Genomic DNA, 18,359 nt, shown 5'->3' with positions numbered 1-18,359 from the left:
TCAGCAGAAAGAGTCTGCTCTGTCCCTTTTTATAAAGTGTGTGTGTGGTCAGACCAGTCCAGTTTGTTGTTCAAGTGAACACCCAGGTACTTGTAAGACTTCACAATCTCAATGTCCAGTCCCTGGATGCTCACTGGTACCGGAGAAGAGCGTTTACCCCGGCGGAAGTCCACCACCAGCTCCTTGGTCTTACTGGAGTTGATGTGGAGGCGGTTCCGCTGGCACCATCCTAAAAAGTCCTGGTTCAGTTCTCTGTATTCCCTGTCATTATCGGCGGAGATGAAGTCGAAAAAAACATGACTCTCACAGTGCTTCAGCCTTTTCCAGATGAGAGAGGATCTCTGCAGCAGGAAGATGACGGAGTCATCCACCCTGATGCCAGGTAGATAGGTAGGTATGACTAGTAGGCAAACTGAAGCGGGTCCAGGGATGAACTCACTAGAGGGCGGAGATGGACAAGGACCAACCTCTCCAGGGTCTTCATCAGGTGGGATGAAGAACCAACCTCTCCAGGGTCTTCATCAGGTGGGACGAAGGACCAACCTATCCAGGGTCTTCATCAGGTGGGATGTCATCGCCACCGGCCTGAAGCTGTTGAGGCCATTGGGCTGCGGCGTCTTTGGTACTTGTACCACGCAGGATGTCTTCCATAGCTGTGGTACTTCCCCCAGCCTCAAGCTCAAGTTGAACATGTGCTTCACTATCCCGCACAGCTGGTCTGCGCAGGACTTGAGGAGCCTTAAGCTGATGTCGTCTGGACCTGTGGCCTTCCTCACCTTGATCCTCATCAGTTCCTTCCTCACCTCAAGGGACACGCTGGGGGGTGGGGTGCAATGTTGGCTGGATCCATTGACCGTATACAATATGGACGTAGTCACAGTGACTTCGCCTGTAGGTGAACCCAAGGTGAAGCTAAAGTAGTTGGCTCTGGCTGTCGGCACATTGTTTTCTGTAAACCAGAAGTGACCATATTTAGACAAGAGGGTGGAGCTGGGAAAGAGCAAGGCTCTGTGGAGGCGGGTCTCATTAGCATAACGAACACTAAAGTCATCAGCTAACAGCTTTTTTGTAATGGACCTTCCAGAAAAAAATGGACAGCCGACTCCTTAATATCTTTTAGAGCTCAGCTACGAAGCCAGGTATGGTGAGCACAATACTTTTTAGTGCCGTAACGTTGTATAAATTAAATAATACTAGAATTTCCCTCGGCTAAACAACTGGAGCACAGACGTGTTGAATTAATCAATCATGTATTTGTCATAAGAAATTGTAGAAGGCACAACTCCAGTGAAATGCAATCCAGAGTTATTTCAGATCGATATACAATAAGTTGGAATAGAGTCGAATGGCACTGTAAAGTTATTCACGGATTTTTAGTTTCAGTGAAATAAGGATGGTGCAGTTCATGATAGCCTGTTGGAAACTGATGCGGACATGAAGATCATGCAGACCATCATTCAACACCCGCACATTGGCCAGCAAGATGCCCTGCGTACAACTAATCGAACAGCAAGCCACATTATGTCCGATATTGCATGAACAGTTCTCTAAAAGGCAGCAAACCCACAAATACATGACGAGAGGTCAAGCTCAATGACTTGAAATAACCGAGGTGACCGTAGCAAACAGCTAAGGCACCAATCGGTCACTCGAAGTGGCCATGCCCTTTATTATGCATCATTTTAATAAGACTTAAAATAATTATTTAAAAAAATATTAGCCATAGAGAACAAAAACCTTTCTGTACCAGACATTTCTGTTGTAAAGTTGGGCATTTTGACATGTTTCTATTGGGATTTCTTTTGGATCCCTTCGGCTATTCGATGAGCTGCAGTTGTCCTCACTTCCACATTCTTCATATTTCAGCTCCAGACGTTTCTGTTGGAGCGTTATTCCCACATTGGATGGATTTCCAAGAAGTTTTGCATGGAATTTCGAGATCCCTCAAGAATGAATTCTAATTACTTTGGCGATCCTCTGACTCTTTAGTATCATTTGCATTTGTATCTGATCCTGTGAGATATCTGGACATCCACTGGATGGATTTGGTACATAATCCTGTTCAGACATTCATGGTTCCCAGATGATGCATTATAACAACTTTGGTGGGGGCCTGTCTTTTCAGACATTCATGTTTGCCAAAAGATGAATTGTAATAGCTTTGGTGATCCACTTACTTTTCATCATGTGCCATCATCGGGTCAAACCTTCAACTTGTCCAAAACTTTAGTGTAAGAATAAAAATGCTAACATAACTGACAAATGACATCCCCATCAGCCTCAGCGGTTTTCTTTCTCGTTTATATGTAACATTTGTTCATAAATTTCTTTAATCACTCAGATCCACCAGGTCCCCAAAGTATTCCTCACCACTGAAGAGAGACTTTAGTTTCCTAGCAGCTCACCAGTTGCCAGCGGTGTGTGAACAGTAGTTCATTGTTTGATTAGACCAGCTGCTATTGGCACTTCTCAAATCTTTTCCGTTGTGGAAATGAACCATACCTTTTTTTTACTGTATTAAAATGGGCCAAAATTCAGTTTGAAATGTATCCTCAATGTATCGGAGGGTATCTGAAGAAGAATCGGAGTGTGTCGCATTTTGCTCTTTGACCTTTGAGGTCGGGTCATCATAATAAAGCTATTCACTGGCTGGGTCTGTTGTGCCTTTCTCCCCAGGCTCGGCTCAGTTTCTCATCAAAGGCTTCCTGCATCGAGCTCTGTGCCTACCGAGATCTGAGGGCCGTGACCCGTGTCTGAGTCGGGGTTACCTACTGCTCCAACAGAGTGTTTGCCCATCCTGCTGCTGGCCCAGGGGCAGAGCGTGCCCCGCTAAAATTTGGAAGTGCAAGAATTATGACCAACCCGCACAGAGCCTCAGGGATGTTTGTGATGAAGGCCAGCATTGTGGCCTTCCTCGGGGGAGTGAGAGTCCAGGGTCAGTCCCTAACCCGGATGATGACCTCTCCTAGGTTATCCTCCAGTGCCAGCCAGGCTGGAGGTCAGATGCTCTGAGAGCTCCGTCATGAGTAGGCCGTTGAGGAATGCCATCATTTGATTGAAGTCAGAGGGATCTTCTGATTAAAGGCTTATGTGAGTGAGAGTGAGTGTTGTGAGGGGATGACCTCCTCTTTGCTCTTTGTCAGCAACGTTTTGAGCTTCTATTTAATGCTTTTGAGACTTTTCCTTTTCCTGTTGTAACTGGCAGAATGTCCACCCACTCATCTCCCTCAACCGCTGCTCTTTCCCTTTGACACGAATGGTGTAACCGTGCTCCCAAAGCCATTTCTGTTGACGCGTAATTTACTTTTTGTCTGCTGAATACAATACTATTGGAATAAAACATTAAAAAAAGTGTTGATATTCCGAGATGCATTAAAAAAATAAAGATAGAACTGATACAGTGGCAAAGAAAAATGCACTGGCTTTAGACCACAGGCAGTATGGGCAGTTTCGTTTTTGCTAATGTTCCTTTGGTTTGGCTCACATATTTCTCCGAGCCACATTGACCCAAGCACCTCCCCAACACTGTGAAAACACTCACCGTAGCATTTCTGCTTCGGGAGCACAGCCTCTAATAGGCCAAAGGAGGTTTCCCACCCTAAACCCGAACCCTTGACCTGGAACAGGGTTGGGAGACCTGGGCTGAGGCCGATGCTGCTACATAAAAGCTGCTGTGGATGAACTCGTGTTTTCACATCCATAACACTGTAATTATGTCGTAGAAATGCCAACTGAACTACAGTTTGAGTAGCTGAGTACATCTGAGAGACGGTGGAATGACCAGGCTTTAAAAAAAGAGAGAGAGAGATTGCAAACAGATATTTGAGTGTGTTTGTTTTCCTTAATCATACAGGCCTGCAATCCTAGAGAAGCATTCAGCACTGAAATAATCCTCATACCACCATCAATCAATGGAACAAGGAGGATGCTGGTGCCATACAGCATTTTAAAGAAACTAACCACAGCACGTTGGGCTCTGGGGTCAGTTACTTGTAACGGCAGCTAGAGTTCCAGCTGGTTTAACGTGAGGCCCGACCATCTCACATGTATCATATATTCACCCTTCTTCCCCCCAAGGGCTGGAGGCAGGAAAGGTGGTCTGATGCAACAAAAAGCATCAGCCCAGACAAAACACAGATTGTTTCCTTCCATACAATGCACAATGGTCCACTTGCCAAATAAAGTACCTCTTTTTAGCAAACACAGCAGGTCTATGTAGAATGTGAAACCACTGTGGCGCTGCTAGAAGGAAGGAATGAGAGCTGCATACATTCTGGACAATGCCAGCACGTGAGGAACTACTGCTTCCCTCTTTTATTCTCTGTCATCTCCTTATATCAATTTGAACCCCTGGATTCTGGTCAAACTACATCTGAAAATGCATAGAAAGTTGCTCATTACTGTCTACTCAAAGGTCTTAACTATTGCCTGATAGCTAAGTTATGATGATAGCATAGTAAAGGCCTCTCACACACTAAAGGATGGCTCCACTGTCGTTTCCACAGTCTTGAGCTTGTTCAGCTGTAGGTGGTTCTGACCACACCAGAGGGTCAGCTGTTCCACCTCCCGTCTGTACGCAGACTCATCGCCGGCTCTGATGAGGCCGATGACCGCTGTGTTGTCTGTGAAGAGATGCTTCACAACAGAAAATACAATAGACAAAACAGTGATGGGTGTGATAAGACTGTGAGGTAAAGGTTTCAAACACAACTGCACTGAAGGCACATTAATGCAACACTGAGATATGAACGGGTACATGACCGTCACGAGGATGGATGGACAAGTCAAGAGTTTCAAGAATCTGATCATTGATTTTGACAGAAATTAATGGAAGTAATGCCTGGAGCTGCAGTATTATTAATAATATTAATAACAATAATAATCAAAAATTATTTATTTTTGCTTGTTTTTATGAGGAGTATATATAGAGCAACAATTTATTTAATATAATATGATGTAACTGGATTGTGTGGTCAACTCAATAAAATGTGGAACCTCCATAATCTGTTGCTGTAATTGGGTTAAAAATAAATGTGATAATAATAAGATGAAGATAATAATTAGATGCCTTTCTGATGCACATTTGATATCCATGTGCATACAGTTAAGACATAATTGTAGCACAAGAGCTTTTTGGCATCTTTGTGCCACAAAATATACTCATTGAATCCAATGATAAAACACTAATGTATAAATGGTGTTATCCTCCCTGGATGAGTAGCGTACATGTATCCTGTTCTGTGCAGCATCCTTACAGATGACTGAAGGGAAACCACTCACTACTTGGCTTTTAGTGCGACTCAGTTACAGTGCTAAAGTCCTCGCTGATATTCCTGCTTTTAGCACCCCAAAGTGTCAAAACGTCCCATTTTAGGTGACAATGCATTATCACACATCTAATCTGCGGCTGCATGGGTGGTGGTGACTAAGAGCATCCACTTGACTGACAGCACTCTGCTCTAAGCTCATATATTTGCCGACATGCCCACACAGCTGGGTAGCTATAATCACAACAGATGTAGAGATGAACCATGATTTAAGTATGAAACAATACTGCAGAAACATTTAGCTGTCTACTTATGGAAAACCCATCATGATCATTCTGTTATATAATCATTATATATCCAGGAAACCAGCAGGGTTGGAAGGGTGAGACCTACTTCATGAATGTGTTTTAATACAAACACTAATCAGGCCTATCTGCTAAACAACATTTAAAAAGTAACTTCATCTAAGCATCATAATATTAACGTAACATTTAGTTACCTCAATACTTAGTACAGCATATTGGTCCCCTGCATAACCACCAACAGTCTAACATTATTGTTCTGTATTAGTGGTGTTGACAGGTTAGCTTGGCTAGCTAACTGTTAGCTTCAGGTGATTTGTGTCTCTCTGTGGTTGTTTTGCCCTTTTTATAGTCGTTGTGAGTCTCTTTGCAGCTATGTTGCATCTTTTTGAGTCGTTTTTGTTATATGTTTATTTGTGAGTCTCTTGGTTGGGAGATGGTTTGTGTCTCTTTGGGTAACATTGGCCAGGTCAGTAATACGTCTATGGGTAATATTGCTCTTTATTTAAAAATGTATTTTAAGGTTGTAATCCTGCAAATAATTTGGATTAAATGTATCAGTACATTTTTCTTTATGTAACTATAACAGAATACAGTTACCTTATTTGTTTCCTAATTACATAACGTTGTTCCATGTATCCCGCCTTGAAACCAGACATTATATTTTGGATTAGAGGGTCTCATGTTTAGAGGTCACAGTCATCAGCTTGTAATCATTCTGACAAAAAACGTTACTTCTTAAAGTGCAAGTTGTGTGGAACAAAGTTTACTGTTATATATTGTACTATATGTGTATTGACCAACTGACCACTTCTGTTTCACTATTGTACTTAAAGTACTTCACAATACCAACAAACTCTGTATCAAGCAGACCTGACAGAACTGTAATGAAAAAAAACACGAGTGAACGATTGATTTTCACAAAAACATTTTCCCACTCTGGCCACCATCTCAAGCTGTTCATGCGTGTTTGTTACTTCTCGCCAGCCAGAAAGAAGCTTTTACTTTTCTAAAAAACGATTTTGAACGAAACTTGGAGCAGTTACTTCAGGAGGTACTTTAACGAACCTTTCAAATATACTTAAAACACAAAAAATCATTTAAGTGAGCTTTCGGCATGTATATTAGCACATACACAGTAATATACTTAAATTGCACTAAGTATACTTTAAGTTGTTCCAATTTAGCACAAACAAATATACTTAATATACTTCAAGTAAATAGTATTTAAATACAACTTAAATATATTAAGTACAAAATAAGTTGTTCCAAAATTGCACACTTTAAGTATACTTATGATTAGTAGGGCTTCAAGATTATATACTAAGATTAAATATGTATTTTTTTCGCCTGGGACTTGTTACCTTTTCACTATGAGATCCAGGATGACATCAGTGTTGTCATCGTGAGCATGATAGAGTGCTAAAAAGTTAGCTTGGTAAAGCTTTACTAGCTGTAGATTCTCTGACCTTTTAAAACACTTATTGTGGCCTCAACTGGTTCTACAGCCACAAAGCAGCCTAATGAGTGGACGACGGCCTTTTCCTCTAAGTCCACTGTTTGAACAAAGTCTCAGAGGAGCGAGGCCTTTTGGTCCTAAACCAGTAATCCAGGATAATAAGGATGATAGTCCTTTAAATGCATAAGAATGCAATGCATGTTTTTCAGTCATACAAAACACAATATCTTTGTAAGGACTTCCTAGAAGACCAGGATCAACTAACAGTCCTCTTATGTGTCTTATCCTTTCCAAAAAAGTGAAACAAACTTAACCAATAATCACAATAATAGGTGAATGTCCCCCTTTCGCTTAAGCCTTGTTGATGAATCTATGGTGTGAAAGACATGGCAGAGGGTCTGGATGCAGGCATCCTGAGCTGGCAGCAGCACGCGGCCCCTGGGTGTAAAAGCTGGTCCGCGTTCAGCTTTGTGTTGAACCAAAAAGCTCTCCGCTGGTTTTCCTATTCTCCTCCTGGCTGCGCATCTCCGTGACAGCGGATCCAGCCAGACCCTTGCCACCAACACACTTTTCAACTCCGAAGCCCCTCTCACCCGCTCATTTCTGTCCATTAGCAATCCAGAGGGGGAGGTTTTGCTGAAAAAACAAAAACAACAACAAACAAAAGAGCAAAGTGGGGGCGAGTGGAGCGGAAGGGGTGCGGAGGAGGAACTTCTGTGTGAAATAATTGCGAGGAACAATTTCAAACAGATGTCTGTTTGGACTTGGCCCTGGGCTCGTGTCCCCGGTAAATATAGTGATTTGATTGGAAAACAAGCAGCGTGAGGTGGGCTGGTGGCCAGCCGGACCATTCGGGGCCTCTCTAATGACCCCCGAGGGTCGAGGGGTCGTCGGAGTAAAAGCAGATCAGAGAGGATGTGGGGCCGGCGGCCAGGACAGGCCCATAAATCTAGTCCATTCTCAGAGGAAGCTATCTTTTTTCACTCCACCATCAGAATTAAAATACAATCACAATCGTCACATTGTGCTCCCGCCAGTGTGCAAAGGTTATAATTCAAAGCTAGCAGACAGAGTCGGGAGGTTGGGTTGGGTGGTAGTCGACTTTTGGGAGGAAGGTCAACAGGGTCATGTATTTTAGGCTTTATGAGAACCACTGCCCAGGGGGTTGTGGGAAACTGTCCGACAGATCCATTTATTAAACGTTTTGATTACTACGACCACGCTGAAAAAGCACATATATATTCATACTTGATTTCATAAAATCAAGTATAACATTGAACTTATTACAGACATGTTTATTCCACTCTGCTAAGTTGAGCCCACGATCCCAGCAGAAATGTACCATGAATGGGATGCATTATCGCAGTGGGAACTATGTTTGTGTCAAAACCTCTGACGGCATAGCTGACTGTAACTTTTTCTTCCAATTTTCAGCCGGCTCAGCTTTTCACAGATGTGTGAATGTTGGTTGAACAGCTGCACTTCATGGCAGGATGACGCAAGATGATCAGGATCATGTTCATCCCCACTGAGCATTGAAGGAACACACGTGCTTTTTCAGTTCGTCGAAAGTGAGAGAGAGAGAGAGAGAGAGAGAGAGTGAAGATCATTTTTATTTCTTCCCGCAACAAAGGGCTTAGTCAGCCTGACTGAGATCGCTGGTACACGGCTCTGATGCGCTCTCTGCAGGCCAAATAACAAAGCAGAACTCTTTTCATTTTACTGTACTTCTACTTTGCAGTGACTGGATTTTATATTCCCAAAACTTTCACTTATTTCTTAACGTTCACTTTCTTCTCTAACACGTTCTCCAAAGAGAATGTAGCCTCCGCAGACACACAGCAGGATAACATGCTCGCTTCACTTTACCAACCCGTACATAATGAAGTTGTAGTATTCCTGCGCTCTCTGACAGGGATAAGCAGGTGCATCAAGTTTCACTCGGCCACTTGGACCTTGTTGACCCTGTATGGCAGAGGTGCAGGTTTCAGGTTGTGTGGGTGGCAGCAAGTCGCAGTGACACTGTTCACTGACCAAAGCCAATCACAGAATGTGTGACGGAATGTCCGATCCGGTACATTCATAAGCTGCTCAGGTGTTCGGCCTTCATCAAATGGCATCCCTGTCTTCTCCTGACACCTGTTTGGTATCCACAGCTCCCTTTCACTGCAATATGCTATAGGAAGGACACACTTAACACCGGAATGACCTTTGACCCCCAGAAAATGACCCTCAGAAGATTGCTTTCAGCCATGTGTTGCAGTGCCACATATATACTCTGACTCAGCTCATCTTGACTGACACAGGAGAGACAGAAACACTGCATACTAATGACCAAATTAGCTTGTTTTATTGCCATTTTGTAAACCTGCTAAGCTACGGCTTCACAAATGAAACAGCATGGAGGTTCCTGGGCAATAATACTGCTTTCAGGTGTAATCGTATCTCCATTATCCTAACATGCCGTATATCATGGAATTCGATGTGACAAAAGATATTACAACTGAACAGATGCTTTCTCTCCTCGGATGTAGGCATACGATCTCGTGCACATGTGTGTCACTTGTTGAGCCATCTGCTGCTCTGACATCAATGTGACACAGATAGGCCCGTCTCCTGAGGCGGAGAACCTGCGCTCACAAAGGCCAGAAAGCAACATACATATTCAGTAACAGGCTCCACACCTTGCTAATCACCACGACCCACATGGCAACACGGCATCTGCAGCAACCCTGCAAGAGCTCGTGCAGGCTAGCCTGTCCATAGAAATGAGTGAGAAACAAAAAATGCCCCTTTAATACCATTCAAACCTCAGATGACCCAGCAAGTCAGACTGTCCATCAGCCAGGGAGGTGCGAGATCTCCTGTTTGAAGACCCCGCGACTCCATCGCCTGCCACAGGGACACTCCATCCTCTTCCTCCACCCTCGAGTTCACCTCTGACCATCTGTCTATTGTTGCTATGACCTTAAACTGTGAACTGTTTTTTGCATCTCCGCTTTGGTCTGAACATACATGTTGGTCTTCATATGCCATACATGTAAATAAGTTGCATAAGAATAGTGTTTTCCTATTTTGTTCCCTTAATGCAGGGATACCTTTTAAGCAATAGGGAAACAAAATACTAAATTAATTTAGGCTAGATTGAAATGGATTTTTTCCCCAAGGTATCCTCATCTTGTCTGTTGGTCTGAAGCAACTATTGTTTTGCTTAAATTGTATGATGGGCACTCTCTAAAACACAATGGTTTTATCATCTCTGAGGTTGGGGCGCCCTCTTGTGTGTGATGCAGGTATATACCTCCTTAACAGGACAATAAACTTGACACAATTAAGTACTGTATTATACTGTATATTCATTTGTTTGTGGTATTTTTATAACTAAGCACATGGTGCAGTGTAATTTAAATAACTTCTTACGTGGTCATGTTACAGTTCATCTTTATTAAAAAGGTATTGCAAAAATCAATGTTCATCATCGTTTTTCATGGTATGCAAAAAAAAGCTGTTTGAACAACACATGATCATCACATCATAACACATAATGATAAAGGGTATAAACTATTCTATGTCAAACATCAGTTTAGGACAAACACAATAAAAAAAATACATTTCAATATTCAATATTCATTTAAAAAAGATGACTTAAATACAAGAGAAGCATTTTTGTGTAAGCAAAACATTGTTTCAAAGGTTATTTAAAGTACATTCTTGCATAGTTGTTGAAGCACACCATTTTTATTCAAAAGTAAATGTTAAAATGTATGATGCAGAGGACATGACAAAAAGTAAAAGTAGTTCATATATTTTAGTAGAATCTAAATTTGTATTTGGTTCTATATAAGAGATTAACAAGATTTCTGTCGCATCCCGGACAGGGATGTCATGTGTACAGATTGTAAAGCCCTCCGAGGCAAACTTGTATTTGTGATGTTGGGCTATATAAAATAAACTGAATAGCAATGTAAACACCGGAGAGAGTGCTGACAGAGCTAACTGCTTAACTGAGGGAGGGCGGGTGTTACGAGCTGTCTGCGCCGTAATAATAATCATAATAATGCATTTAATTTATATAGCGTTTTTCATAATACTCAAAGTCACTTGTGTAAAGTGACTTTGAGTATTATGAAAAGCGCCGTGGATTTTCTACCTGCGCCTTCAGTGAGTCATAGTCTAGATCAGCTGTTTAACAGCTGGGCCGGCACTGCATTCGAAGGAGAGGTTGCTGTCAAACCTGACTCCGAGGTTGTGGATGTGTGGGGAGGGAGACAGAGTGGAGTTGTCGATGGTGAGGGAGAAGTTATGACTGGTTTTGGTGAGAGATTTGGGACCGATGATGATCATATCATATTTATCACAGTTGAGTTTAAGAAAATTGGTTTGCATCCATGATTTAATGTCAGTGAGGCAGTCGGTCAGAGTGGAGTGAGTAGCAGTGGTGATGACCTTTGTGGAGATGTAGAGCTAGACATCATCGGCGTAACAGTGGAAGAGGAGACCATGTTGGCGTATAATGTTACCAAGAGGGAGCAGGTAGAGGATGAACAGAAGGGGACCAAGCACCGAACCCTGGGAGACGACTTGAGGCAGAGGAGCGGAGGAGGATGTGCAGCTGTTGATGCTGATGAATTGTTGTCCGTTTGTTAGATATGATGTGAGCCAGGAGAGGGCAGTTCCAGTGATGTTGAGGGATGATTCGAGGCGGGAGAGAAGGATGCTGTGGTTGATGGTGTTGAAGGCTGCAGTGAGATCGAGGAGAATGAGAATGTTGAGGTGGCCACAGTCTGAGGAGAGGAGGAAGTCATTGGTGACTTTCAGAAGGGCTGTTTCAGTGCTGTGCTGTGAGCAGAAACCGGATTGAAAAGGCTCGAACAGATCGTTGGAAATGAGGTGGGCCTTGATTTGTGCAGCGACGACGCGTTCCAGTATTTTTGACAGAAAGGGAAGATTTGAGATGGGCCGGAAATTGCTCAAGGATTTGGAGGTGTTGTCCCTAGGTTTGATAAGCTTGTTTATTATAGAGAAGAGAGCCTTCAGGTTAGAGGAGCCAGAGTGTATGAGGTGTAAGTAGTAGGTGGAACGGGCTGAGATGAGAGCGTCATTGTACTGTTGAAGGTAGTCAGAGTGGGCTTGGAGATGGACTGTTAAACCTGTTTTCTTGCAGAGTCTTTCAAGCTGCCGCTTGCGGGATTTCATGTGGTGGAGTTCAGGAGTATACCAGGGAGCTGAGTGTGTAAATGAGACTGTTTTGGTTTTAATGGGAGCCAGCTGATCAAGACAGGAGGAGAGTTTGTTGTTGTAGTGGTTTACAAGATCGGAGGGATTATCAAACAGCGGGGAAGGGGATTGAGATAGGGATGTCAATGTTCATGGTGATAGCTAGATGGTCGGAGATATTGAGGTTGAGGCTGGAGAGCTGAGGTATTGTGAGACCAGTGGAGCAGACCAAATCCAGGATATGACCTCGGCTGTGAGTGTGGAAGTTGGGGTTTGGCTTGGGGGGTGGCGGTAGATAACAGCAAGAGGAGTGGGACCAGAGAGTTTGAAGGCAAGATGTTCAAAAGAATGAATGGCAGGAATGGGAATGGTGGTTGTTTTAATGTCCTCCCTGTAGATAGCAACACCACCTCCCCGGCCCTCAGGACAGGGTTTATCTATGTATGTGAATCCTGTGGGAGTGCTCTGGTAAGTGAAAAATAGTCCAGGGGTTTATGCCATGTTTCAGTTAGGCAGAGGAAATCAAGGTTACTGTCCGTTATGAATTCATTCAGAATGAGGCTTTTATAGTTGAGTGAGCGGGTGTTGAGCAGGCCGGTTCCAGGTGATGTTGCGTTGTGATAGGCTGTGAGGACTGAGGAAGGGGACGGAGATTGGACAGATTCACGTGTTGTTTGTTGTGATGACGTAACGAGGAAGTGCGGTTGCGACAGGACCAGAGGGATGGGATGAAGTTTTGGGCCGTGAAGTTGTAGATGAACATGCGGCCAGAGCCTCTGTGTTAAGGATGGCCTTGACAAAGTATTCCATGTTGTTTTAGGATGTCCATGCAGTATAAGAGCAGTGCAGAGAGCATGAGCTAGCTAGCCAGTGAGGCACACTCACATGCACACAGTATCAATAATATCATGCAGGGATCCACACAGAAACATAACATTGCGTTACATTAACTATTTACACAACTTCATCGCTTTTTAAAGTACACAAGTGTGTATCACACCGATGGAGCCACAATGCGTAGCTAAAAGCTACAGTATGTTGGAACAGGCTGCTTTCAAAGTTCACTGAATGTCGAGTGCAACAGGGCCTTTGATCGAGAAACCGATAAAGAATGACACTTTAGACTCCTGGGCATGCCCACTAAGCTGACTTTGAAACATTGGGGTGATTTCCAACTTCAGACCTTGGACACATGTATCTGCCAGAATGAACTTGTTCATCACCCGGCCAGTGACCCTAAAAAGGCGCTCGCCCACCTTCTTCTCCTTCCATATTTTTCCATTTTCCCACATTAAGGTGAAGTCTTCCTGCCCAGTCATGATGCACCTTTTGATTTCCCCTAAGTGTACCAGTCGCTCATAGCCCTGCTTCTTCCCCAGGATGAAATGGACAATGGGCCTTTTGCCATTGTACACTTCCTTCATCACCATGTCATAAGAGGTCCTCATCTGTGAGATGTGAATCCGCAGACAATCAGATGGAAGCCCATCCGTGTGCTGCTGTGGCCACAACAGCACAACTGCAATGAAGTGCAGTGGCAAGTTCTCATTTAATGGGATTTGCTCACGCAGAACTTGGTAAAGGAGATGAATTAGTTTTGGGTAGGGCTCAATGTGTTTTGATGCCAGTTTGATACAGCTTAACACAACATTGACATAGATGAAGTTGATTCTCTCCTTCACAGTCGGCTTATGTCCAGGTGCACAAACAAAAGCAGAGAGTCTGGCGATCTTATTCATTATTTCAGGTGAGGTGCGATTTGAGAGACAATTCAGAATACCAAAATAGGTATCAGCTTTTTTCATCTCCAGGAACTGTCTTGCCTCGTGTAGTTCCAGCATGTGGTTCATGGTTTTATTCCTCAAGAGAGCTGCAGAATCGGTCTTGCAGAAAAGCTTTGCATACTCCATGAAGCATCTGAAAAGCTGATTTTGCATTATTTCCTCACGACTGTCTTTCATTCCAGATCTGGAGCCCAAGTTCACGTAAAAATTGTCAAGGAAGTCAAAGTTCATCTTCATCCTACATCTGAGGTTGCAGAGTACATCCTCAAACTGTTTGAGGATTTTGTAGTATCGTGTGTGTTTGTTGCGCCGTTTATCATTTGTCTCTACAACCTGAAGTTTCATATCTCCAGAGAGAACCTCACTCATTATGTCATGGCGGACATTTTCAGAAGAAAATACGGGGGTTCTGGCCAGCACTTCAATGACAAGTACTCCAACCTGAATTTCTCCTAGGCACCCTGCTGTATTAAAAGGGCGTACTCGCTGACTTGACTCCTTCTTTGCAAGGCTCTGTGTTTCCTGGAATGCATCTATCGCTGACTGAGCCATTTTGAGAAACATGTCCAATTTTTCAGGACTTACAGGTTCTTCCTTGTCGTTTGCAATGGCATTCTTGAGCTCATGCTTGACAACTTGTGCTGAGGTGTCGGCGAAATATGAGCTGTCTTTGGAAAGAGCTCTTGCTTTCAATGCCCAATGTTCTGCTTCTGAGAAATCCTTCTTTTTTAGGTAATAGTACCTGGCTAGTAACTGAAAGACAACTGCATCTTTCTCAAATCTTTTTGATGCATTTTGTAGCACGATCTCTTCCAGTCCTGGGGTTTCACTTGCGATGTGTTGAATTAGTGGAGAAAACTGACATTCATCCTCAGAATATTGTCTCTTCACCAAAATGTAGTGCACGTCTTGCAGGAGTTGGTCTTTGCCTTGTGTGCTCTCATAAAACTTGTCTGTGATCAGCAGAAGGTCAGTAATGTCAGCTTTGCTCACATTGTGTGTTGTGGTAAGTTCCTGCAAACAGTGAATTGCAATACTTGAATGGATCATTTTCACAGCTTTGAAAACTACTTTACCCTCAACTGAGCAGGTGGCAATCAAAGTGGAAAATTTCCCAAATCTTTCTTCGACTTTGATGGTTCCACAGACTGGTTTTGGTTGAAGATCAAGAAATTCTTCACACAGAGAGACGGAGAGAGAGGCGCCCTTGCAGTATACATTCAACAGAACTAAAGCAGCCAGGAGTTGTGCATGTTTCAGATCTATGTTGAAGCTCTTCAGAGTGTTGCGGGCCACACCCTCAACATACTCTGGCTTAAAGTTCTTTTTCATGATCATGAATCCATAGAACGTGTCTGCATTCTTGTGTGTTTTCTCTATTTCAACAAGTTTTTCCTCAAACTGTTTCTGTTCCATCTCAGAGAGAGTGTTTCCAATGAATACTGTCTCCTCAGTTTGTTCAGTCTTTTCAGAGGACTCTGACCTCATACAGTTCAGTAGAATTACCTGTGCAGACTTGGACTGAATGTTTTTCTTCGTACATTCTTCATCAATGGTCCGCTGCAAGTCAAACACTTCATCCTTATCAGGAAGGTCATCTATCATCAGCAAAACAGGGACGTGTGGTAATTGCTCCTCATAGCCATACATTAAAAGTTTGATGACTTGATTAGCGACTTCAGCAAGGTCAGCGTTGATGTCTCTGAGGACAGCACAGCGGAATTTGTCCCGGAGAGCCCATAAAGTATGCATGGCCAAAGTTGTCCCACCACACCCGGGTAAATGCATAAGGTTGAACAACACGCAGGCTTTCCCCAGGGATCCCAAATCTGGTATGACTGTGTTTATGATGAAGTCAAACTTGTCTCGTTTGATAAATGGTGAAGATCCAGGCTGTTCAGAAAAGTAGAAATTCCACCATGACACTTGTCCTCCTCTGTAGAAGTTCTCCTCGATGACAATTTGGTCTTGGTTTCCGCCTTCACATTGGTTCACACATAGTACCTTCAAGGTATTCAGGGAACGCTCCACTTTCTTCTCAAGAAGCACATTACTTCCCCCGCCACATGGTAGGAAATGGCTGGATCGACGTTTTTTTGACAAAAGACTAAGGATAGTGCCGTTGACTTCAGTAAAACTGAGCTCATATATGCATCTATGAGCAATGTTGATTCTACACCGAGCATCAACTAGGTTCGTCCAGGAGGTAAATGCTTTGTTATTGTCGCATATACAAAGGATCTGCTCTGGGCCTCTGAGCTCCTGATAGAACGTACTGAAAGTCTCAACAAGAGGGTCCATCACCTCACTCACTGTTGACCAAAGTAAGAAAATGACGAGGAATCTCTTGTTTGGAAGGACATCTTTCCGACACAAAAAAGAAACCACATCTCGAATGGAGGACCCCTTGTCCATCAACCACTCGTCTATATCTGAGGGTGCCTCATTCTCAATCCCTCCATTGCAGAATACCCAGCTGGTGGTTCGAGTTAATTTCAACTTCTTTGCAATGTCCTCAACTCCTTCTGTGATTTTATACTGTGCTGGTAAATGGCAATTGACTGGGCTCTGTTGTTCAAAGTGACATTGTAACCCATTTTTAGCTGATTCTGGATCAAAGTCCAAAACAGCTATTGGGTTGAGCTCCACAAGAAATCCAAATGAGTCCAAGTGGATTGGATGTGATTTGTTAGTTACTATCACATACCGCTCAAAGTGTGACTTATCTAAAGAGAAGGATCCACCAGTTATCATCTGACTCAATCTGGAGCCCTGAGTACTGCTTTTTATCACATTGAGGTGCTTCTCTTCAGCTTGTTTTCGGAGTTGTGCTCGCTGTGCATCACCGGCAACAAACTGGTTGTACTCTACCAGCGGTTTGGCAAATGTGGTTGGTGCGAGGAGATTCCTGCTGCTACCACCGTCTCGGACAAAGAATTGTTTTGTTTCTTTACCTTTTGCTTTTTTATTGGCTTTTTTGGTGTACATGTTGGTGTGGTAGATGTTTTCTTCACACATCGTAGAGTCAGGGACTATGTCCACTTCTATCACACATTTGTCAGATAATGTGTCATTCCGATTGAGAACCCCAACAAATCTGGGAGGTTTGATGCAACTACGAGCAGCGTGTTTATGCTCAAAGTAATCAATGGCAGAGTATATTTTCTTTGCATAAGCCTCTCTGTCCTGAACAACAACTCCTAACACTTGACCGTGTGGTTCGTCTCCTATTCCAAAATGAATGGTGCCATTGGTGCGGCTGTTCATGCAGGCAGCTGCAAAGCGGATAACCTCTTCAGTTAACCTGGTCATTGTAGATTCATCTGTTGTATTGTTAAATGCTTTATACTCGTGGCAGGGTTCAATTAAGTCTGAGGCGCCTGATTCCGTAATATCAAGAATGTCACTTTCCATGTATCTGTACGTATCGTTGTACTTACAGAAGGGATAGGGCTTACATGGTCCTCTTGGCAGATGTTTTGAGCCAACAAGCTCTTTCTTCAATTTCACGACCTCATCTCTGCCATGAATGATAAGTTTTGCTGGCCCAAAAGTGACACCGATTTTTTTAAAGTCATCTGTATCTAAAAGCAAAAGACTAGGCCCATTAACATCCTGCTGTAACAGTATCTCTGCAACACTGTCATCTACATCATCCAACTTGAGAGTCCATTCTCTCACTTGATGTTTACTCCAATCCTTGATGTCAGGCGGCAGATCCTCCTCCTGACTCTAAAATACAAAGTGTCGTTATTTTTCCTCATTTTCAACTCAATATACTGCACATCTATTAATTGACCATTATTTAGTGTTGTTTTAACTGTTATTTACCTTCCTTTCACCTCGCTCTGCCATGACAGTGTTCGTTCCTCCTTCTCAAACATAGATCACTGATGCTAAAGAAACAATTTGAAAAGAGAAATTCACACTGGAGGACTAGGCAATGTAGTGGTAGCACATAAAACACAAAATGTCATAGATTTCAGCTTTACCTTTATTTCTCCTGATCATCCAAGATAGCTAGCTCACTTTGCCAAAAATCTTGACCAATAACGCTGCAAAAAAAGTATAAATATGAATATATTGATGTAAAAACAGATGTCTGAGCATATTTAGGACATAGTCACAAATGTTACTAACATCAGTAATTACATTATCTGGTGATAGTCATATTTACATGCACTTTTAATGTAACTATTAGTGACAGTTGGGCACATACTTTTTAACCATTTTTACCATCTCCAAATAAATAGCCTATAAATTATGAAATGTAACATTTGCAAACTCAATGTAGAAAGATAGGGCTGACCATGATTCCAGTACTTGGATA

General features: G+C 42.9%; 1 protein-coding gene across 1 annotated transcript; it reads right to left on the bottom strand.

Moving 5' to 3' along the window:
* Positions 1-13,306: 13,306 nt before the first annotated feature.
* On the bottom strand, positions 13,307-17,884 carry LOC306747886 (sterile alpha motif domain-containing protein 9-like; the record flags this gene model as incomplete). The annotated part of the gene is made up of 2 exons (XM_079230986.1): positions 13,307-17,761; positions 17,861-17,884. 2 exons carry the CDS (start codon positions 17,882-17,884, stop codon positions 13,307-13,309), a joined length of 4,479 nt encoding a protein of 1,492 aa, XP_079087112.1.
* Between the last annotated feature and the right edge of the window lie 475 nt (positions 17,885-18,359).

The sequence above is a fragment of the Taurulus bubalis genome (assembly GCF_910589615.1).
Source record: "Taurulus bubalis genome assembly, chromosome: 15".
Lineage (NCBI taxonomy): Eukaryota > Metazoa > Chordata > Actinopteri > Perciformes > Cottidae > Taurulus > Taurulus bubalis.
The sequence above is the reverse complement of the archived record's forward strand: the minus strand, read 5'-3'. Positions and strand labels throughout refer to the sequence as shown.